The sequence below is a fragment of the Haliaeetus leucocephalus genome, unplaced genomic scaffold (assembly GCF_000737465.1).
Source record: "Haliaeetus leucocephalus isolate CR32 unplaced genomic scaffold, Haliaeetus_leucocephalus-4.0 Scaffold984, whole genome shotgun sequence".
In the NCBI taxonomy this organism is placed as follows: domain Eukaryota; kingdom Metazoa; phylum Chordata; class Aves; order Accipitriformes; family Accipitridae; genus Haliaeetus; species Haliaeetus leucocephalus.
This window is the reverse complement of record NW_010973420.1, coordinates 2551149-2571066: the sequence shown is the minus strand read 5'-3', so window position 1 is coordinate 2571066 and position 19918 is coordinate 2551149. Positions and strand designations below refer to the sequence as shown.

The following is a 19918-nucleotide window of genomic DNA, read 5'->3' as shown; positions in this document are numbered from 1 at the left end:
AAAATGATCAAAGGGTTGGAACAGCTCTCCTATGAAAAAAAGCTGAGTGTTGGGGTTGTTCAACCTGGAGAAGAGAAGGCTCCAGGGAGACATTATTGTGGCCTTTCAATACTTAAAAGGGGCTTCTAAGAAAGATGGAGAAGGACTTTTTACTAAGGCCTGTAGTGACAGGGCAAGGGGTAATGGTTTTAAACTGAAAGAGGGTAGATTTAGAATGGATCTAAGGAATAAATTATTCACGATGAGGGTAGTAAGAAACTTGAACAGGTTGTCCAGAGAGGTTGTGGATGCCCTGTCACTGGAAGTGCTCAAGGTCAAGTTGGACAGGGCTTTGAGCAACCTGATCTCATGAAAGATGTCCCTGCCCGTGGCAGGAGGGGTTGGACTAGATATGTAAAAGGTCTGTTCTAACCAAAACCATTCTACCATTCTGTGATTCTTTGAAAAGTGCTACATAAATGCTAAATAGCATCTATTGTGTCTTCATAGCTAGGCAGCAGGTCTGATCAAGAGCAGCATTATCAGCTGCAGCTTTCACATACTTCTTTTAATATACTGAAGGAATAAATGTAACAATACATCTGACAATAAACTATTAAGGACTGTACTGCTGCTCTGTACCAGAGCAGCTCCATGGTAATCAGTTAAGCAACAGAATAAGCCAAACTGTAATACAGGAATTACCAAGCCTAAATCAAGAATCTATTTTTACTCCCAGTAGGCTCCACACCAGGTAAACAATTTGAAAACAATTTTGTGGCATACCTCAGACAGACTAGTTCTTGAGGCAGAATGACTAATTTGTTCTTCAAATATATCATCATGCTTTAAGTTATAAAAATACACCATCCCACATAAAAAAGTGGTGTGGCTTCTATTTATATTACAGCCACTTGAAACTAAGCACAAAATTGTTTCAACCACGGAACCACATACAATGGAGAAGTTTCCATCCAACGTGACTCAAGTCCATTGTAAAGGGCACTGAAAAAGAACGACAAGGAAGGGAAAAAAATAAATCACCTTATGCCAAAATACAGTTTCTTTTAGGACTAGTAAATTAGCCGTATATTAAAATGAAGAAAAGAGTCAAATTTACAGTTGCCCAGAGCATACAATTCAACATAAATCAAAATTTAAAACAGTAATAGGCATGATTGTAACATTAATAGATTCACAGTCATTTAGAGCATTTCATATTTCACATTTTGGGGAAAAAAAAAAAGTAAGGTCTTGGGTAGACATGCTTCCCTGGATTTTAAAGAAGACGAGGGAGGACGAATGTTTATGGTTACTGGTGTCATCCAAAGAAACTGGTTATCTGTTGTATGTAAATGAAGTTTTTTATTCATTTCCAAAGAAAAACTGCCTACATAAGTCCAGAATGAAAATAGGATACAAGGAACATTTTAAGCAAGTTCCTAAATTCCTCAGTCATTACTGTCACTCATCGTGTCCATGAAAAGGGTTTTTTCCTCTTAAACAAAAAGTTTTGGATTAATCCAAAGCTCATATTTGCTGGCTAGCTGCTGAACTTCTATTGGATTTCACTTAGTTTAGGTTACTGAAGAATTCAGCCTTTGCTAATGGCAACAGGATGTTATTCAACATTAATCTTCTTTTCCTTATCCTATCCTTAAACTATGGATTGCAGTTGGCCAAAATCAGAGATATCTCTTCAGAATATTTGCAACATTTATTAGTTTTCCTCTCAAGTTAATAAGACTCTGCTTCCTTAAAATTTGCCTTGATACATTATCCACCAGTTTAGGACAGACAAAGGGGATCTGAATTTCTACAGAAGATACTATTTGCAAATACCCATTAATCTTCCCAGCTTCAAGGGAAAATCATGAAACAGATCTGTAGTATTTAAAACAGGTATCTGCTCATGTGTAGTTAATTTTTAGCTGGGTTGTCTCCTGAAGAATAAAATCAGTCTGTTAAAACAAGCTGTCCCTTTCATCTTTGAACAGTCTTCTCCTTTTCTAATTTGAGAAATTATTTCCTATTCTTGAGAAATACAGTCCATTCATTTGCGGGGCAGGGGGATACTGCATGTTTCAACAGGTCACATAAAATGCAAAGCCAGTAATTTATCCCAAATCAACTATATGCATATGTATGCGTGGTCTTAGAAACCAAAGTGATATAAATATCAAAGAGCAAATTTGTGTGTTTTGCTACTTCTGCTTTTACATGAAGTTTATAGTCAATAGTACAGCTATAGATGTGCCATGTTTTGAATTCCCTTATTATCTGCGTGGGTTTTAAAAAGTTATTTACAATCTACCCCCTACTGTGGCATTGGGTGCATCGTACATAAAAGAATGCTTCAATTTATAAATGCCCGCAGTGGTCAGTACTGTTCCAATTAACTATCCATCAGAGAACAAATCAATGATTAGGAAAATAAGTCTTTGTTTAGAGCTATGCAGCCAAATCTTGATGGAAATGATTGGCCTTGCAATATGTTCTGAAGGCCAAGAAAGTTCTCTGTCAGAGTGCCAGGAGGAGCAAATTCCAGAGGCTCTCTAACAAGTTTTTCAGGTACACAGAATGGCAGAGGATCTGTGAAGGAGAAAAGCTACGTGTTGCAGCTCTGTGTGTTGCAGCTCACGCCACCTGACTGGCTGCAGCCAACAAACTGTGTCTCATGCTTTTCTCTTGTGGTCCCAGGCTACAGCTTACTGCATACCTTTGACAGCATGATTGAACTGTATTGGGATAGAAAGTATTCTTGATTACAGGATTCAAAGCTTGCCAGTTTTGCTCTTATCAGCTACTTTACAAGTCTTTGCACTACAAAGAAAAGCAAGAGTCCCTGGACTCAGAGAAGTTCTATCTGATATAACTACATATGGTCAAAAAACTCTTTCCAAAAATTAAGTTGTTTCTATTTAATTTACAAACATGACAGCTTGTTTTACTCACAACCATGATGAAAATATATAATAGAACTTGATCGAGGAATATGATTTTAATAGAAGTTTTCCATGAGACAAACTTGCTCTACTTGCAGGCAATAAAATGATGGAAATCTAAATTTCCACCTTTTGCAACCTCTTTGAATATTTTTGACAGATCTTTTGAGAAGCCTTTTTCAAATCTTTCCTAAAAACCAATCCGGTAGGTTAAGCTACCCACTGAAGTGTTCTACCCAGTGGAATCAATTATCTCTGTCTCCATCTGTTGATAGGAAAGATCACTGCCGAAACTTCTGCTGTCTCGATTTGCAAAACTCTGCAGGTGGTTGCTCAGTGCAGGCTATTTTATGCTTGTTTCTGTAGCAGCATTTGTATATGAAACAATAATAGTAAAACATCTGTTGAAAGCAGCACATCAAGTCATGATATGAATTGTGATGAACTAAATTCTGTGTAGAATATTACATTGTGCATGAGTATTACCGTAAAATGCAAATGTTTACAGTCATGTTAGCAGTTGAAGCTAAGGAAAATCATATTAGGAAAATGTTATTTCAATCCAGCTCTGTTGAGACCATGTTGCATTATCCACAAAAGAACAAGGAATTTATTATCCTTAATGGAAGAAATTGGTGCACCAGAAACACAATATCCATAACATCACAAAGAGCACAGAATTCCCAGCTATATCCTGGTTCTGTTTGATTTAAAAGAAAGGAGTGGCACACCAATAATAAACCACTAAATGACGCAGAAGTAAAAAGGACAGTACATTAATTATTTTGAGACTAGAATAGCAGAACCTGAAGTGTTTCACTTCTTAACACTCTTTTCTAAAATGTTTTAATACCTTCTTCACTCTTCACCCACAGGGAAGTTCAGTACAATTACATTAAGTTCAGTAGAGGCTGGGGTCAAGGAGCCCTTACTATCTTCAGCTATTTAGAGATCTGGTTTGATTTATTTCCATTTTTCCTATTTTTCTCTTTATCTTATTCATTCTTCATCCCCTGACTCCTTATATGATTTGACTAGAACCAAGCAGTTTTCTCCAGTTTTATTTTTCTGTGTTCAGAGAGAAAACTGAACCAAATGTGAACATAGTGTAAATAACAAAAAGTATTACCTCCAGAAAGAAAAACAAACCGTTATCAAATTACCTATTCTTGGGCTTCCATAAGAGCAGTCACAGTTCTATTACCTTCCATCTGTTGGATTTACTTTTTTTTTAAAGCAAACTGTTATGATGAGCAGCAATTTGTTTCAAATCACTGAAGCTTTTATGATGGCCAGACAATACAGTTACTTGATTTGATCTTAACTGAAGGAGAGTGCACTTAATTGGGAAGGATCCCATCACGGACTTATATGGAAATCTAGAATTTAGTATTAGTCTGCTTATTAAGAGAAGTAAACTTCTCTGCACTCAATTTGAGGTGTGGACCTTATCTCTAAATGACTTTCTCCTTCACACAGTCTCATAGAAGGTCACCTGAAGTATAAACATTGACTGGGGGAAGAGGAACAGGGCCACAATTTGTAGGTTTGCTACAGCTTTGTATTGTCCTTCAGACTCCTAATGCAAAATCTACTTGCATTAGCCAGGCCATGTTCATACCACCAAGTAACATTACCACTAAGAATTTTCTTTCTGTCACAGTCCCTTGGCACTTACTTGCAGGAACATATTTTTCTTCCTTAAGTCTGAAAGGAAAGACTGCCTAAAAAATAAACAAATTAAAAGACCCCACTAAATCATTCTGCATGAATGAGGGTAAATACAGAGTTTCAGTATTACTATCTGATGATCCTGCTGAACTGGTGCAAAGCAAATCACTCCCTGGTGTAATTAGATCTATACTAACAGACAGCAGGAGTAATTTAAGAACAGCTTGCCTTAAGAAGGTTGCTAAATGATCTAATGACCCCTAAAACCATATGTGCTGCATTTCTTTCTCTTAGGAAGATATTTAAATAGGGGATAAATGGCAGCTATGGCATCATATGACCATAAAGCTGACGTACCCAGATTTGTGGAATAACATCTGATAGAAGCCCAGATCCTAAATATACTCAAGAGATTAGCCTGACTTTCTCTCTGCCTAGGGCAAGGGAGTACAGACACCCTGGAAAAAGTCTGGACAGGATTTTACTATATGCCTCTTCAATTGTTCACTTTTCCAAATTCTTACATCAGGTTACTCTAAATACATAAACAGAGCAATACAGCTTGTCAATAAACAAGTAGTATATCTGTGTAGATACTAATTGAGCATATTCTGTAGTCTACATTAGCAATCATTAAGGTTTTTTCTGTTCATTCAGAAAGTTTGTATGCACTTTGACAGCCATCAATGACTACAAACATCTTAGTAGTTATTCTTTACCACTTACACTGTCCATCTGCCTGAAAGTTCTTTTAAGTCATAGTCCCTAGTAAGCAAATTACTTTTGATATTAGAATTTTTATTGAGTTATTGTTGTGACTTAAAGGAAAATTAGTCAGGCAGCAGCAAGATGCCTTCTTAAAGATATTGGCAGAGAATCTAAAACATTGTAATGAAAACTCATAAGGAACGATGAAAAGTATTGCTGGGACATATAGACATCACAGAACACAAAACAGAATACCTTTTAAAAGTTATATAAGTCAAAAGCCATTCTTAAAACTGCCATGTTGAAATGATTTTTTGAATCCTGAAGGTATTGACCCCTTTCCAGCAGTGGGTGTTGGTTCTCTGAATCCGAGCGACATCTTGTGGCTTCTTCGCTTGTGGGAGAACGGGTATTAAGTTATGTATTATTTAGTATTACAACGTATTACATCGTATTACAGAAGCTGGGTCACATTAAACAAGAAATTTGGTATACATTTTACAAATACTAAATGCTCCCTATTCGAAAATTTCTCATCATGCTGTTGTAATATATTTATTTCATTTATTTTCATTATGTTAATATGGAATATATTTTGATGTACAGCCTTAATGTGTACATATATATAAGCGTATATATACATACAATGTTTAGCTGTGTATGTTTGAAAGAGGAGATGCTTATTTTAACCAAAGGTTTTTTTATCCTTTATTTTATGTTTGTGAAAATATAAGAAAAACAGCTGTTACCCTTTTAGATCCTAATATAAATGTATGGAATTAAGAAAAGCAGAAGAAAATAAACATGTATGGACCCTGAGCTCACCACATCCTGGTAAAAGGCCACATTTGAGGCACACTTCATTCCAGCTAAATTTACAAGAGTCAAGTTTATTTATCACAAGTATAAAATGATAGCATATATTTTACTACACCAAGGATATCTTGTCCATCTTTGAAAAAGACACCTATTCAGGGCAGATACTGTGTTCTTCATATAAGTGACAGAGATCACAACAGAGGCAGAGACTCAGACTTTAACTGCTGGATGAAGGATGTCCATATATTTAAACCAACCACTATTTCATTACACAAAGCTTGATTTATTTTAAGCATTTGAACTTGGCATTTGGGTACTGTAATATATTAAAAACAAAGTTCATGCAGGAAAGTAAAACCTAAGATTTTAGTATTGACAGTAATTGAAAAACAGTGGGACACAACATACAAATGTTAACCAGAGATTTTACTAACAAATTGGTCATGAGAGTTAAGATAACCTATTTTAAAATACTTATTGAGATCCTATACCAGTAGATGGAGTAATTATTAAGGGATGTATGTATGTATTGCTCAATTCTGCTGGTTATTTAGTCTCACTTGTGAACAGAAGTAACAGGTAAATAGCTTGCTGGATCTTTCCTAGTGATAAATGTCTGCATAAACACTCTTGGTTGTTAGCTGCAAGTGTATCTATTAAATGAGGATGATTAAATCAAAACACTAGTACATACTTATCTTAGCTTGTTTTGAGATAATGTGCCAAGAACTAAACAAGTGTGCCTTTACAATGCCCTTTTTAAAGGGATCTGATGACGTGTAGACTGTAAGAGAGAATATACTATGGGGCATATATTAAAGGTTTAGGATTATTTGGTCAAAATTTCCACTGACATCAACAGAAATTTGTCCAAATTAAATAAAAGGTTTCAGGATGTGGCCTGATAGTTTTTTTTATTTCTGAATACTCTACATTGAATGCTTATCACCATCAGTGTACCTAGAAAAATACATGATCCCTGCAGACAAGCTGAGCAAAGCTTGATGAGAGAAAGAGTTGCTCACAAAAGTACTCGTTAGAAGAGAAGCCCAAAGGAAAAAGCCCCACAGGCAAACCAAGAGAGCTAAGCTTCAGGGCCAGGATGATTAGGATGACTTCAATTGTCTGTAGGATATAGTGCTTTAGCCTTAGTGCTAATAATTTTATAATATGGAAGGCAACAAAATGCTAGCTAAAACTGAAAAACATAACAAGTATTACTAGTTAATAGACACTTTCCCCATTTATTTTAAACATAATAACAATACTGTTCTCTTTTTGTCTTCATTCACACAACAAAATTATGCTTTTGTTAACTTTTTAATCTTCCTCCAGATGATCTTCTGATCATCTCACTATCTGCCTATTGTATTGGCAGAAGCAGACATTTTCTTTGAGAATTCTGAAACTCCATGGTGACTACCCTCAAGAACAAAGAAAATATTTAATTTTTTAAGTAGTCATTAGCCCACCACTATAGAGTAGCCTATATGTTCTTAGTAGACTGCTGTGAGAAATAGCTTTTCCGTCCCACAGGCATTTTGGGGGAGACTTCAAAAAATGTCCTCATTCCATTATAGAGCCTTTTCAAAATTAGAACAAGGAAACCAGTAATCCCATCACTATAGAACAGGTAAGAGCTGCCACATACATAAATAGAAAAGGAGAGTCTAAGTTAGATCTCTCTGTTTTCTCGTAGTGCTATAATTACTATCATATAACATCCTTTAGGTTTTTTATTTTATCTTATTTTACATCTATTTTTGCTCTCTGATTTCATTTATTTAAGCTGAACCTAATAGAAATATCTTTTTTTTTTGAGGCTTTCCTTGGTCTCCTTTCCCTTCCGCACTGTGGTGGGTGTTTCCCCTCTACCTTTTTTGTTATCATTCTCTGTCTCCACTTGACTTTTTTATTTGATTTCTCTGACCTTTAAATCATAACCCGTTAAGCAAAGCTGTTTGGCTTTACTCCATGTTTAACTTGCAAGGATTCTGTCCCTCTCCCCAGCAGTCATTGCCACAGTTTATTTTGAATAAGGACCGTGTGCTAAATATGTGTTAAAATTTTTAAACAAGGATAAGCACCAAGAGAAATTATGGAAAAATCCGAAACAGAGCTGCTCATTTTTATATATTCTTGATTTGTCCATAGAAAAAAAGAGGCAACTGCAGACACTAATCTGGTGGTGGATCAGTGCTCCGTCTGGCTAGCTGCCAGTAGAGCAAGTTTGTCTTCAGCTGCTTCTATATCATTTCCCAGTATCTCTCAACTCCTAGGAGAGACTCAGGAAGCTTGTCGGAGTTCAGACCAACCACCAATACCTCCTCTGTGTGGCTGTGTACTTGTGCTGCACCAGGAGGAGCAAGAAGAGAAGCACATGCAACCACTGACAGAGAGGTCTTACACTTTGTTCATATACTAGAGTTCTGAACGTTGCTATTGTCTGGGGGAGAGCTCAAGTGTTTTGCTCAGCGCACCACCTCTTTTCCATGCGTTCTCCCACTCCACTGTTCTGTATTAAGATAAAATGGGGTTATAAGACTGGACTTGAGTTAGCTCCACCATCTTTTTTCCAGACTCTCTTGTTTCAAAGCATAAACTTCAATTCTGAACAGATCCAGTAATGATGGATCTTTGTGGCTCAAGGTGAAGTTCTGCAGATCTTAATCTCTGCCTGTTCGTGCAAGAATCACTTGCCATCCCATTTAAAAAAAAAAAAAAATCTGCCTTTTTTTTTTTTTTTTTTTTTTTTTTTTTTTTTTTTTTAAGACTGGAGGAGCAGATACAGCGTAGCATCAGCCAGGGTCAAAGTCCCTGGGTTCAAGGTTCAAAACCTTCCTTACAACTTCAAACAACAGCACAGGATTTTGACACTATCAAGCCCCAAGGGGTACCTTATCCTCTATGTATATAGAGGTATCTATGTACACTAAGAAAGGTGTAAGGAAGTTTAACTCTCCGGTAACTGGACAGTCTTCTAGATACATTGTACCACTTTCACTTGCCTGTCTATCTAACTTACAGATCTCTTCCTCTGGTAGAAACATGCATACATACACATTTTAGTCTCCGCTGCTTTAGCATGCAGGGGGAGCTCTCTCCTATCACATAGCCCACATTCCTTCCTTGTCTATGGGGAGCAATTTTTTCACTGGAAGAAACTGCCTGCAAGCTGCTGTGCAACTGCATGCTTTTAGTGTTCCCTTTTCAAAAACAGAAGTTGAAATCTGGCTTCTTTAAGCAAGAGCTGCAATAAAATAAGACTGCCTCCTTGTCTGTTAGAATTATTGATTGGCTATGGAAGGGGACCATCTAACTTCAACAAGAGATGCTGCTTTAGAAATTCTGTTTCCCTAATAAGTCGACATGCTACTTTTTCTCTAGAAAACTCATCTCTTTGGAGGGTGGGATTATTTTTGTTCAGTAGAATAATAGAAAATAGGGCTGGAATGGAAAATGGGAGGTCACCTCTTTCAGTGTCTCGGAAGATACTGGAGTGTACCTTCTAAAAGCAGTGAGTCCATACTAGGGCACTCATTTTTAAGACTGTGTAAAAATATTCAACAAGGAAACTATTCCTTAGGAAGTGATTAGTTATCTAGCAACTGAAAACAGTTAGTCTATAAAATCTAAGTTAGAATACTTTTTGATATTTAAAAAAAAAAACCGCTTCAGTGCATTTTGTAAATACTATTCCAAGTAAAAATTATGCTGTATATCTTGTTTTCTGCTCTTAGCAGTCACTTCCCTTCCCATTCAGAGGAAGATCTTAACGGGTTTTGCACGGGTAGCCTGCAAAGTTGGTTGAGCAATAACAACAGCTGCTCTAAATTTTTGAATTCTTTATCACAACTTCAACATGAAGAAACTAGGCTGGCACCAATTTTGCTGAGAGTATCTTTTCCATACAGATTTCCTCAGTGGAGAAGGGCAAGACTGAATACTGGTACTCCAAAAAACTGTAAAAAGCAGGAGCCAACTCTCCTCTAGCTGCCCCCTTTGCACTAGACAAAGTGAAGGTGGCTTCTTTTTAAGGTGTGCCTTGCCACTGTAACTAGGCCTGTTGCGCTGCCTTTCTCAGTCCACAGGGAATATATAATACAATAAATAGCAAAACCTCTGTAGTCCTATTCAGTGACAGTGGCAACACAGTGAAGCAGATACATCACCTATGCCAGATTCACCCGAAACAGGGTAAGATCTGAACCAGCAACGGGCAGGTGCCCCTGCCATACTCACTACACATCAAATGCATAAAGCAGTAAGCAAGAAGGTGTTAAGGAGTTTCTTATTTTTGGATGCTCCATATCAGAAAGCCACTTCAAGATCTCACTGCTTTGCTAAATTATACAATATGTACTTATTTCCAGCCCAGTTTTATTCAGTTTATACCCGTTTCCTGGTTTGCATTGTCCTTTAGTCTAGCTGGTTTTCTGCCTAGTTCTTTACCAGTACAATATATTTATAAAAAGCAACTGTACTGCATTCAGGCCTTTGTTTTGCTAAACTAAGCAAGACATGTTCTTCCAAATGCTGTAGGTATAGACTCTTCCATCTGCCTGGTCAGTTTAATAGCACTTTTCAGCGCCAGATCAGCTTACATTCATCTTTCTTGAGCAGAGGTGATGTAAATGATATACAGCTTCATGCCCAGCACTTCACTGAAGGTGTGATAAGATTTTGGTTTTTTCACTGCACAAATCTTTCCCATTAGATTTCAGTTAGTGAGCTCTGCATTTCTGACAGATACATGTTATTAGTCCATAAATAAATTATTTTGGACATTGCATTTAAGTTTCTTTTTTCTTTTTGTTTTTAAACCTCACTCATCAATTTCATTCTTTCTTTAGGATATTTTGGTCCTGTAGTCTTCCAGCTCTGTATCATCTACAGGTTTTATTAGCACACACCTAATTTTTTGTGCCACCTTAATTAATGAAAATTCTACTTGAGTTCCACATCCCAGTTATATCCTTCCCATTAGGTTTTTTTTTCAATAACTGCCTATCTCCTCAGCAGCCACTTCCTTACCCACAATGTAATTCCTGTAGCGTTAGTGCTTAACCTTCTCCAGTGTAATTTGTGCATTTCCAATTGTTAGAAATATCTGGTATGGAATTCTGTATTTCATGAGCCAGCTAGTTTTGACTTCCAAGATGAAGAATAACTGCTCTGACCAATATGAGCCAAGGAAGATCTTTGATTTTTACCTCCATCTCATTTTTAGTTTTTATCCCACCTGCCGCCTTGCCCTTGCTCCTGTATTTATCATAATCCATGACACTTCAAACATTCATTTACTGTTGACACCCTACTTAAATTATCCCAATTACCTCTCTTCTTAGCAATCACATTTTTCTTAGTTCTCCTGTTACTTAATTGTTTTGCTATTTATTCTTGTTCCTTTATGAGATCTAACTCAGCTCATATTTTGGCAATTCTCAGTTGATCCCTCTACTGCTTGACCTGAAAAACATGGCTTTCCTTTCAGATATTGAAATACCTATAAAAAGCTTCTATCATTGCATTACAAAGAAAACCAAACGAAATCCAAAACCAACCATACGTGCTCCAACTATAGTTCACAAAATCCTTAAACTCAGCCAAATCAAAATCAATTTTTGCTGGGACTCAGTTTAGCATCTCTTTTGCCCAAGGGCTATTTCCCTGCCAAGTTGCTGCTTTTGCTCCCACCCATTTCAACATTCTTCAGACTATTCAAAATTCAAGTATATATGAATCTAGTCTGCATTTATATAAATATACAAGGTAGAAGAAGAAGTAATACCACTGATCAAATTCTAATACAACATGCTTTGAAGAACAAACAGTTCTTTCCTCCAGTTCTACCCCTAAAATTCTAAGGAGACTGTTTCAGGTAAGCGTGGAAAGGAAGGAAGTGCTACAGAGACATCTAGAGACATCTACCTTCCAGTCAGGTAGTGGGGTTTCTGCTCTGGCTATAATTAACTTAGCCAATATTCTTAAAGAGCATTATGCAACGAAAGCATCAATTGGTATACCCAGAGTTGAGAAATCACTATAGTATACTTGCAGTATTCATGCGGCTTAGAGGTTTCCACAAGTAAAGTTGTATTTTTTTATAATAGTTTTATAAACAGTAAATCCCCTTTGAACGGGAGAGATTCTATAAGCAGTTCTAGATAATGTTACTATCAACATCAGCAGTCCCTTCTCTTTGGGGAATTTGGAAGTGATAAGAAAGTTGTGTTCCATAAAATGAAAACCGAAAGGGCTCCTTACGACAGCGGTTACCACACCTCACTTAGGTAATCCTGAACCATACTAAACACTGTCGTTTCTAGCTTCTGTACTACTAATTTTGCTCTTTAGCCCTGAGCATCCAAATGAGAATCTGTTCAGGGCCATTTTCCATGATATATGCTGCATTCTAATTCTTGATTCCTGCAATGTTTGAACTAAGCAATAGGCAGGTTTGTAGATCAGAACTGCAGTACAGGAAAACATGTTTGTACTAAAAGAAAGTGGTAGGAGGGTGAGCTTCTAGGCTGGGCAACAAAGGGAAAAAAAAAAAGAACAAGAGGGGTGAATACATCTGCAGGACAGGTCTAGTCCAGCATCTCTGTTCAGAGAGACTGTGTTGCCTATAAGGAGTTAGCAGCTCTTACAATTACATTGGCACACCACCTTGGAGAGGTGAGAAGTAACAGTCTGTAGTTAATTTGCCAACAACTGGTGTTTTAGAAGAAGCCTGGATTTTATTAAAGGCCTTGGCTCAGGACAGCAAACAAGACTGGTTCAAAGCCTGTCTTTAATATAAAGTATCAAGGTTTCTGACTGTCTGAAAGAAAGACTCTTGAAAAGGACTGGATTACTACAGACCATTGAAAAACCATGAGTAAGATTTCTCAATTAGGAATGTAATGCTAATTAGTCTTTTTGGGTCAGCCTGGGTGGGTTGGCTAATTAGCAAAAGTAATATAACCATGTGATTGGCCTGGAGTGTGGGTGAGGTTCCTGGAAGCACCAGGTGATATCTGGTGAAAAAAAGGATGTGTGGGTGGTAAAATCAGGACAGCTGCAGTCAGTGACTAGAGAGGGGGAAATACATTTTCAACAGAAAATGCACAAAGGCTCTAAACTTTCAGAACAGTTGAGGTAAGGATTAGCAAGCTTCTATAAGGTTTATTGAAAGCTTAATTTAGGATAAAATAATTTCTTTGTAAGATGGAGAGATATGCAGATTGCATAAGTACTGATGTTGTCGCGTCAAGTCAGTTAGGTGGTGTGTGTGATAAAACCCAAGACTGTTTCAGCGCAAGAACAAATGGCAGATTTGCTTCAGCCTCAAGGCATGGAGGAGACAGAGGCCGCGCAGATGTTGTTTTAACATTGAAGTAGATGTGAATTTAAACTGCCAGCCTGTGTTTTCACTTTCTAAACAAAAGATGAGCTTTACCTATATAAGCTTTTACTTTTGTTTTAGTAGAAAAATGGCAACACTGATATCCTCCCTAGTCATCCTCTGCTGCTGCAGAGAACCGTACAGATTGGTTTATGGCCCTTTGTAAGGCTAGGAAGTCTATCACACGGCAATCGTAGTCATGTTCCTTGTAAAATATTATGCATGCTTTCTAACAAAAGTCACATGATCTGTTTGGTCCTCCAGAAAGAAACTCTTGGACGTCCTTAAGCCCCAGTACTTACACTTTTCCTTTAAGGGCACACTCCACGCATGTGTCACGCTACCCCACCAAAGGAGACACAGGCTGCTCTCTCTAACACAGAGCACCCAAATGCCCTGAAGGCGTACAGAGGAAGGTGCCAGGTGCATCAGAACAATGGTACTAGAAAATGAAAGGAGTTAGCTCCTCTAGGGCAACTTTTCAAGGTTTCCACTCTGGGCTAATTTCCCCAGTATCCAAGGAGTTACTGATGTAAATGCATACTGTTTCAGTGAGCTCCAACCCATTATACTGAGTGGATACCACAAATACTTAACGTGACTGAAACATGCATGGGATAGAATGTCAACTTTTATATGTGGTTCAGAAAATTAGAGGAAGAAAAGAAACAACACAGAGAAGACTTTAACCCACACTAAAGCACTTTAAAATTTTCTGGTGGCTGCGTCTTTCCTTATGAAATTCTCTTCTTTCCTACATAACCCCATCCTTACAATGCTGGTTGCCGAGGACTATGTAACTGGGTCAGTTAACACAAGGATCCGATTTTGCCTCATTCATTTTGTATGTATCATTTTTTCTCCTCATTTGGTCTTCTGAAGGTTGGTAATTCTGAATAATTAGCGTTTTGAACCTGTCCTATGTCCTTTTATTTATCTAGCTAAAGCAGACAAAGCAATTTGCAACAGCTGCATACGACAGAGTGTTGTTATAACATTTAAAAAGTGTAACTTCTAGATTGCTGTGCAGGAATTCACATCCCTATGAGTAAGACTTATTTCTATAGTTCTAAGATCAAATACAAATCTATCAGAAAAAAAACAGTAAGCTTTGCAAGAAACATGTTTAATTAATTTTACATTTACTCTTTAATACATTCTGGGATTTTTCCTCTTGACAGATGGCAATTTAATTTCTGGATCTTTAAAAAATCCCCCAAGCTATTATGTCCAATGATTCAACATATTTCACTTTTCAAAATATTAGACATGGGCCTAAGACAAACTTTGGATTCAAATGCTAATGTTCCCAGAGGGTGTTCTGCTCCAAGGTTTTGGTTCAGGCCCATCTTTTCCTCTCGACAAGTATACATTTGAAAAGGACACTGCCAAATAAATCTCCTGTTTTGAAAAGTTAAGTATTACATGTGTTTCTAATAACATGTCAGATGGAGTAGCATGAAGTAATTTCAATTATTTTTATTATTTGTCTGTGGTTTTTGCTTCCTTCTTTCATTTTGCTTAGCAAAACAGCTAACCTAGAGTAGTCCATCTCCCTTCCCATTTACAGTCAGTGAATCAAAGTGAAACTATCACTAGCAAAAAATCCTGCTGTGCTAGAGCTTCCAGGTACAAGTGAATGTAATTAAAAATAAATTATTTCTTAAATTATACAAAGGTATCTGTTGAAGTCCATTTTCTATTCAGTCTATCCTAAAAAAGAGAGCAGAAGCAATGAGATACAGAAAAGTCGTTCAAGGTGCTAGGAACTGAAGGAGAAAGACCATACACAAATGGAGGTGAGATTTGAGAAGGCGCTCCTTATATCATGATCACATGCTGCAAAGGAAAAACCATTTTTTTTTTCAGAACTCAGCTTTGGACTAGTCCAGGATTCATATATCATGTCAGACAGCAACTAAATTAGAAAATGTTATCTGGAATAAATTAAAAGTATATGTTCAGCCCCAACCAATAAAGAGATTTCTAATGAAAATAAAGACAAATTAGTGGAAAATTGGAACTAAGCTACTCTAATTTTCTTTCTCTTCTGTTTTCAAATGTATTTTCCAGAGCGGATCACTAAAGGAGCCAGAGCCAAACAAAATCCCACCTCAGCGACCACCACCTCAAGGTTGTTTACAGTACATTCTCGACTGTAATGGCGTTGCAGTAGGACCAAAACAAGTCCAGGCTACTTAGATAACTGAGACTAAAAGCAAGGGTTAAAGCAAAAATGACAAAAGAAAAGAAACAAACACACAATCTTAAAAGCAAACATACCAGTTTTGTTCAGTTTTTGCATTGTTTCAGTGCTGACCTGGACTGTGTTTTTTCTATGCAGTGTCAACTATACCGTCTGGTTGTTTACTTGTTCATGTCTGTGCGTGTAATGCTTACCTACCTTTCTCTGTAAAATTTGTGATTTCAGGGCTGTTGTCAACAGTGTACAAAGAATGTGCCTCTCTAGAGCCCAGTGCAACTGTACATTATGGATGGTTAGACAGTATTTTTTGAGTATTATATATCGTTAAGTAAAATACCACCAAGGTTCAAATCTAAATACTTTTGCTTACTCAGTGAGTGTGTGCACACTGTATTCATAGCCTTTATTTTTTTGTGTGTGTGCATGATTAATAGGTAGGTGATCCAGATATTTTTTTAAAAGTCTAGATTAGAATTTGCTAGTGAGGCTTTTGATTTATAATTTTATAAAGTTTGTTAACATTTGAGTTTTACTTATACGCAAGTGGAAGTCTAATATTTCAGCGACTCCATAAGATACAGTTCTTCCCAAGGAATATTTAAAATATCTTCTATTTTACATACTGGTATTCATATTTTTAGTAATTCTGCATTAAATTATTAGCTACAAAGCTATGTAAATGGGCCACCTATGTGCAATATCTCAGTGAAAGTGTGAGTATTTAATGTATCCTATTTCAATTAAGTAGTACCTTTTGTTGTCATTCTGAATTAGTAATCTATGGAGATTTTTAATGAAAACTAATGCAAATACTTTCAGAAATCTTACACTTACTGAAGAGTTAAATCCCAGGTTATTTGGTGAGAAGTACCTCAAGGACTGTTAAACTTCCTGTAAGAGCTCATTTTTTTCAAATACTGAGATGTTAGGAGATTGTAGACCAAGGTACCCTTAACCAGCTAGGGATCTTGCCCTTTGATTAGAATGCAAGACAAAATGTCAGCAGTTTTCTTCACCAACTCAGGTCTACTATTTTAAACTGAGAAATATCTAGATAGCTATAAAGAACATTCAGTCCCAGCGTTATCCACATAAATAGGGTTTATAATAACTGCTTGAAATCAAACATGCAAAAAGAATTGAGATGCCTGACAACTGCTAGATTTTCTGTAGGTAAATTATTTGTGATTTTTGCGTAACCAATTTATAATGTAATATTACAAGAAATACACAGGCAGGCAGTTAATCTGTTGTGAGAAATCTAGCCTAGAATCACAAGCTACACACTGCTAGCATACCATAAAGCTTAGTTGCAAGTGAGCCACAAAACTATAATTTCAATCTTGAATATGTACAAAGATGAGTAGTGGCCATTAGTTTAGTGCAAACAATTTTGTTTAAAGGGAAAACAACCTTATGTTCTGCTTCTGTTTTCCCTACAAACACTGGAAAAAATTATCAGTGAGAATCATCATTCTCAGTGTTTCTTTTATTTGTACAAGCTGGCTGGTAAGATGAGAATTAAGGTATGCATTATTAGCTATTTAAATGTTTGTGGTAAGTGCTACTGTTTACTACCTATCAGTAAATTACATGAATATTTTGCTTTAGTGATCAGCATTTGTCTGGGTCAGTGATCATTCCAATGATGGCATTGGCTATTTTGTTCTATATTAAGAAAATTCCACTTAGAATCAGGTTCACAAATCCTTACCTCCAGACACCATAAAAGTGAATAAACCATACTGCCCTGGGGTGAAGAAATGAATCTGATGATTGATTTTATTTAAAGCAGTTGGTATTTTTTGCATGTAGTAGTGCAAGTATTCACAAGTGCTTTTCACACGACATTTGTGAGTTGTGTGTGCAAAGAAGAGATGGGTGTTTCAGATAGGATTTCAGCTTGTTGACTGTAAAGGATTTACAAGGGCACACACTATTGCTACATACCACAGACAAGAAGCAAGCCAAAATGTCTCTCTGCATGTAAGCATGCTTAGGTGCAATATTGTGGGTAACAGGGAACAGATGTTTTACAGTGTAGGCTTAATGTTCAGTTTTGTTGAGTTATTTTTGGTAAAAGTTTCTTTCATGATTGTTGCCTTTTGTACAACCCAGCTGCAAGAAAGCGAGCAAATGCTGGAAGTGTGACAGCAGTATATCTTTTATGTGAAATATCTTGTACAGCTTAATGTGCAATAAAAGAAAGTTATATCTGTCTTCAGTGTAAAGTTTCTGGCATTCAAGCCTGTATGTACAAGTGGGGAAAAGAAACCTTTCTGTTTTTCAATATTGAGTGAAAGGAGACTAATAAGAAAACGAACCTTATTAAGATGTTGCAAGACCATGTTATCACCTTCAAATATTTCCTACAAAAGTGGTTCAAATTAATAAACAATGAAGGCACATTCCTTAACATACAGTACGTGCTATTTATCTTTCTACACCACAACACACTGCTACAACTGTATTAAAACTTACTGAAGCATTGGTACGTGCTGTTCTCAGACACTTACACTGGAATTCATATAGTAACTGGAAAGCTAACTATAATAGCAATTAAAAAAAAAAAAAAAATCATGTATTGCAGCAGTACTTCCAGATATGAAGGTTTTCTTTTAGAGACCTGAATAGATTAAGTCTTTTACTTGCACTAAATATCTATGTAAGACTAAAAATGCCCAAATGTTCAGAACATCTAGATAGTTGTCTTCTATAATATTTACTGTTAAGCAAAGCTCTTACCCTGACTGAAAGATATAAACAAATACCTCAGAATTTCATCCTGTCCTTTCTTCCCCTTAACTCAGATGTCCTGTGTGCCTTGTCACATGCAAGAATAAAGATTCAGTTATAACAACTATCAGCCCAGAAAACCACATTCAGACTTCTCAGATAACAGCAGCATGCCCACTGATATCTGACACAGCACTATTTCAGTCAGAAAGCAGGAAAAAAAAATGTCTATGATGATATAGCATCTTTCAGCCATGGATTTCACAACCTAAGTCTCTACTACACATTGTAGTTTCACACTTGATACAGTAGTTTGCCAGCGTACTTCCTTCTTAGTGAAAGATCTTGGTAAAGAATTAGTAATGACTTTATGTGTTTCTTGTAATGTTCTTGACATATTTCACTAAGGGGTTAAATAAGTTATCAAAAGACTTTAGCTGGAAAATTTCAGTATAAAGTTTTTTTACTGCTATAAGAGTGAATCTAAGAGGAATATTACAGAAATAATTTTAAAACTTTGGAGGAACAAAACTGCAATAACTACACAGAAAATAGTAGCTGTATTGCTGAAGTAGATATTACTGGTATATTCAATTATCTTGTAGCCTCTCCTTGAGCTGGGCCAAAATTATACTGAGTGTAACTCCATTGATTTGATCTGAAGTCAGTACTACTACTGCTGGCGTAAATTTGGTACTTCTTAGCAATTTTAAGGATGAATCATAGGGGCTCCAAGCAAGTTATTAATGTACCAGCTGTGATTAGTAGTATTGACTACATGAAACTGCAGTCCATATTAATAGAATTTTGCCTCAAAAGTAGAATTAATCACATTCAAGGATTATTTTAAAGTGTTGGATATGAAATCTAATAAGAATTCTTTGATACTATAACATTATGAAGTTTTTCTTGTACTGAACCTAGGGGGCCCAGTGCAACCCCAAGGAATGCAATCACAAAGCCAGGAGCCATTGCAGCCACAGCGCATGTACCCCCCTGGGCAGTCAGCAAAGCCCTCGACTTCCCAGCCACAGCGTCCACCTGGACCTACAACTCAGCAACCACGTCCCCAGGCTCAAGGTCCTTCCAGCACCAGATTATCAAAGGAAGCAGAGCCACAGCCACCGCCTGCTCCACAGCCAGCTCCACAGCCAGCTCCACAGCCTGCTCCACAACAGAAGCCTCAGTCTCATCCGCAACTTAAGTAAGATTTGCTTTATCCATTTTCTTTTCTCCTCATAACACAGGTTTGTTGTCGTAACTGTAATTTGGGAGTTGGTCTAATATTCAGAAAAAAAAATGTACATATGTTCCCAAGTCTAAAATGAGCTTAAAACATTTCAAAAAGCTTATTCTCTGTTTATGATTAGTAAGACAGTATCATTAGTTATATCCTAAGCACTACACAAAATTTCATTTATTAGTTGTGTAATTTCTGCCCCAACTAGGTCTGAAAACTCACCA

The 19918-nt window shown here is 36.8% G+C and overlaps 1 protein-coding gene across 2 annotated transcripts in view; it reads left to right on the top strand.

The window, feature by feature from the left end:
- Positions 1–17937, top strand: part of SYN2 (synapsin II) — a 186922-nt gene extending 168985 nt beyond the window's left edge. For both annotated transcript variants that reach the window (XM_010584436.1, XM_010584437.1), the window contains exon 12: positions 15586–17937. In XM_010584436.1, the coding sequence (XP_010582738.1) occupies positions 15586–15714 (129 nt within the window). In that variant the 3' untranslated portion in view covers positions 15715–17937. The remainder of the gene's footprint in view (positions 1–15585) is intronic.
- The last annotated feature ends 1981 nt before the right edge of the window (positions 17938–19918 follow it).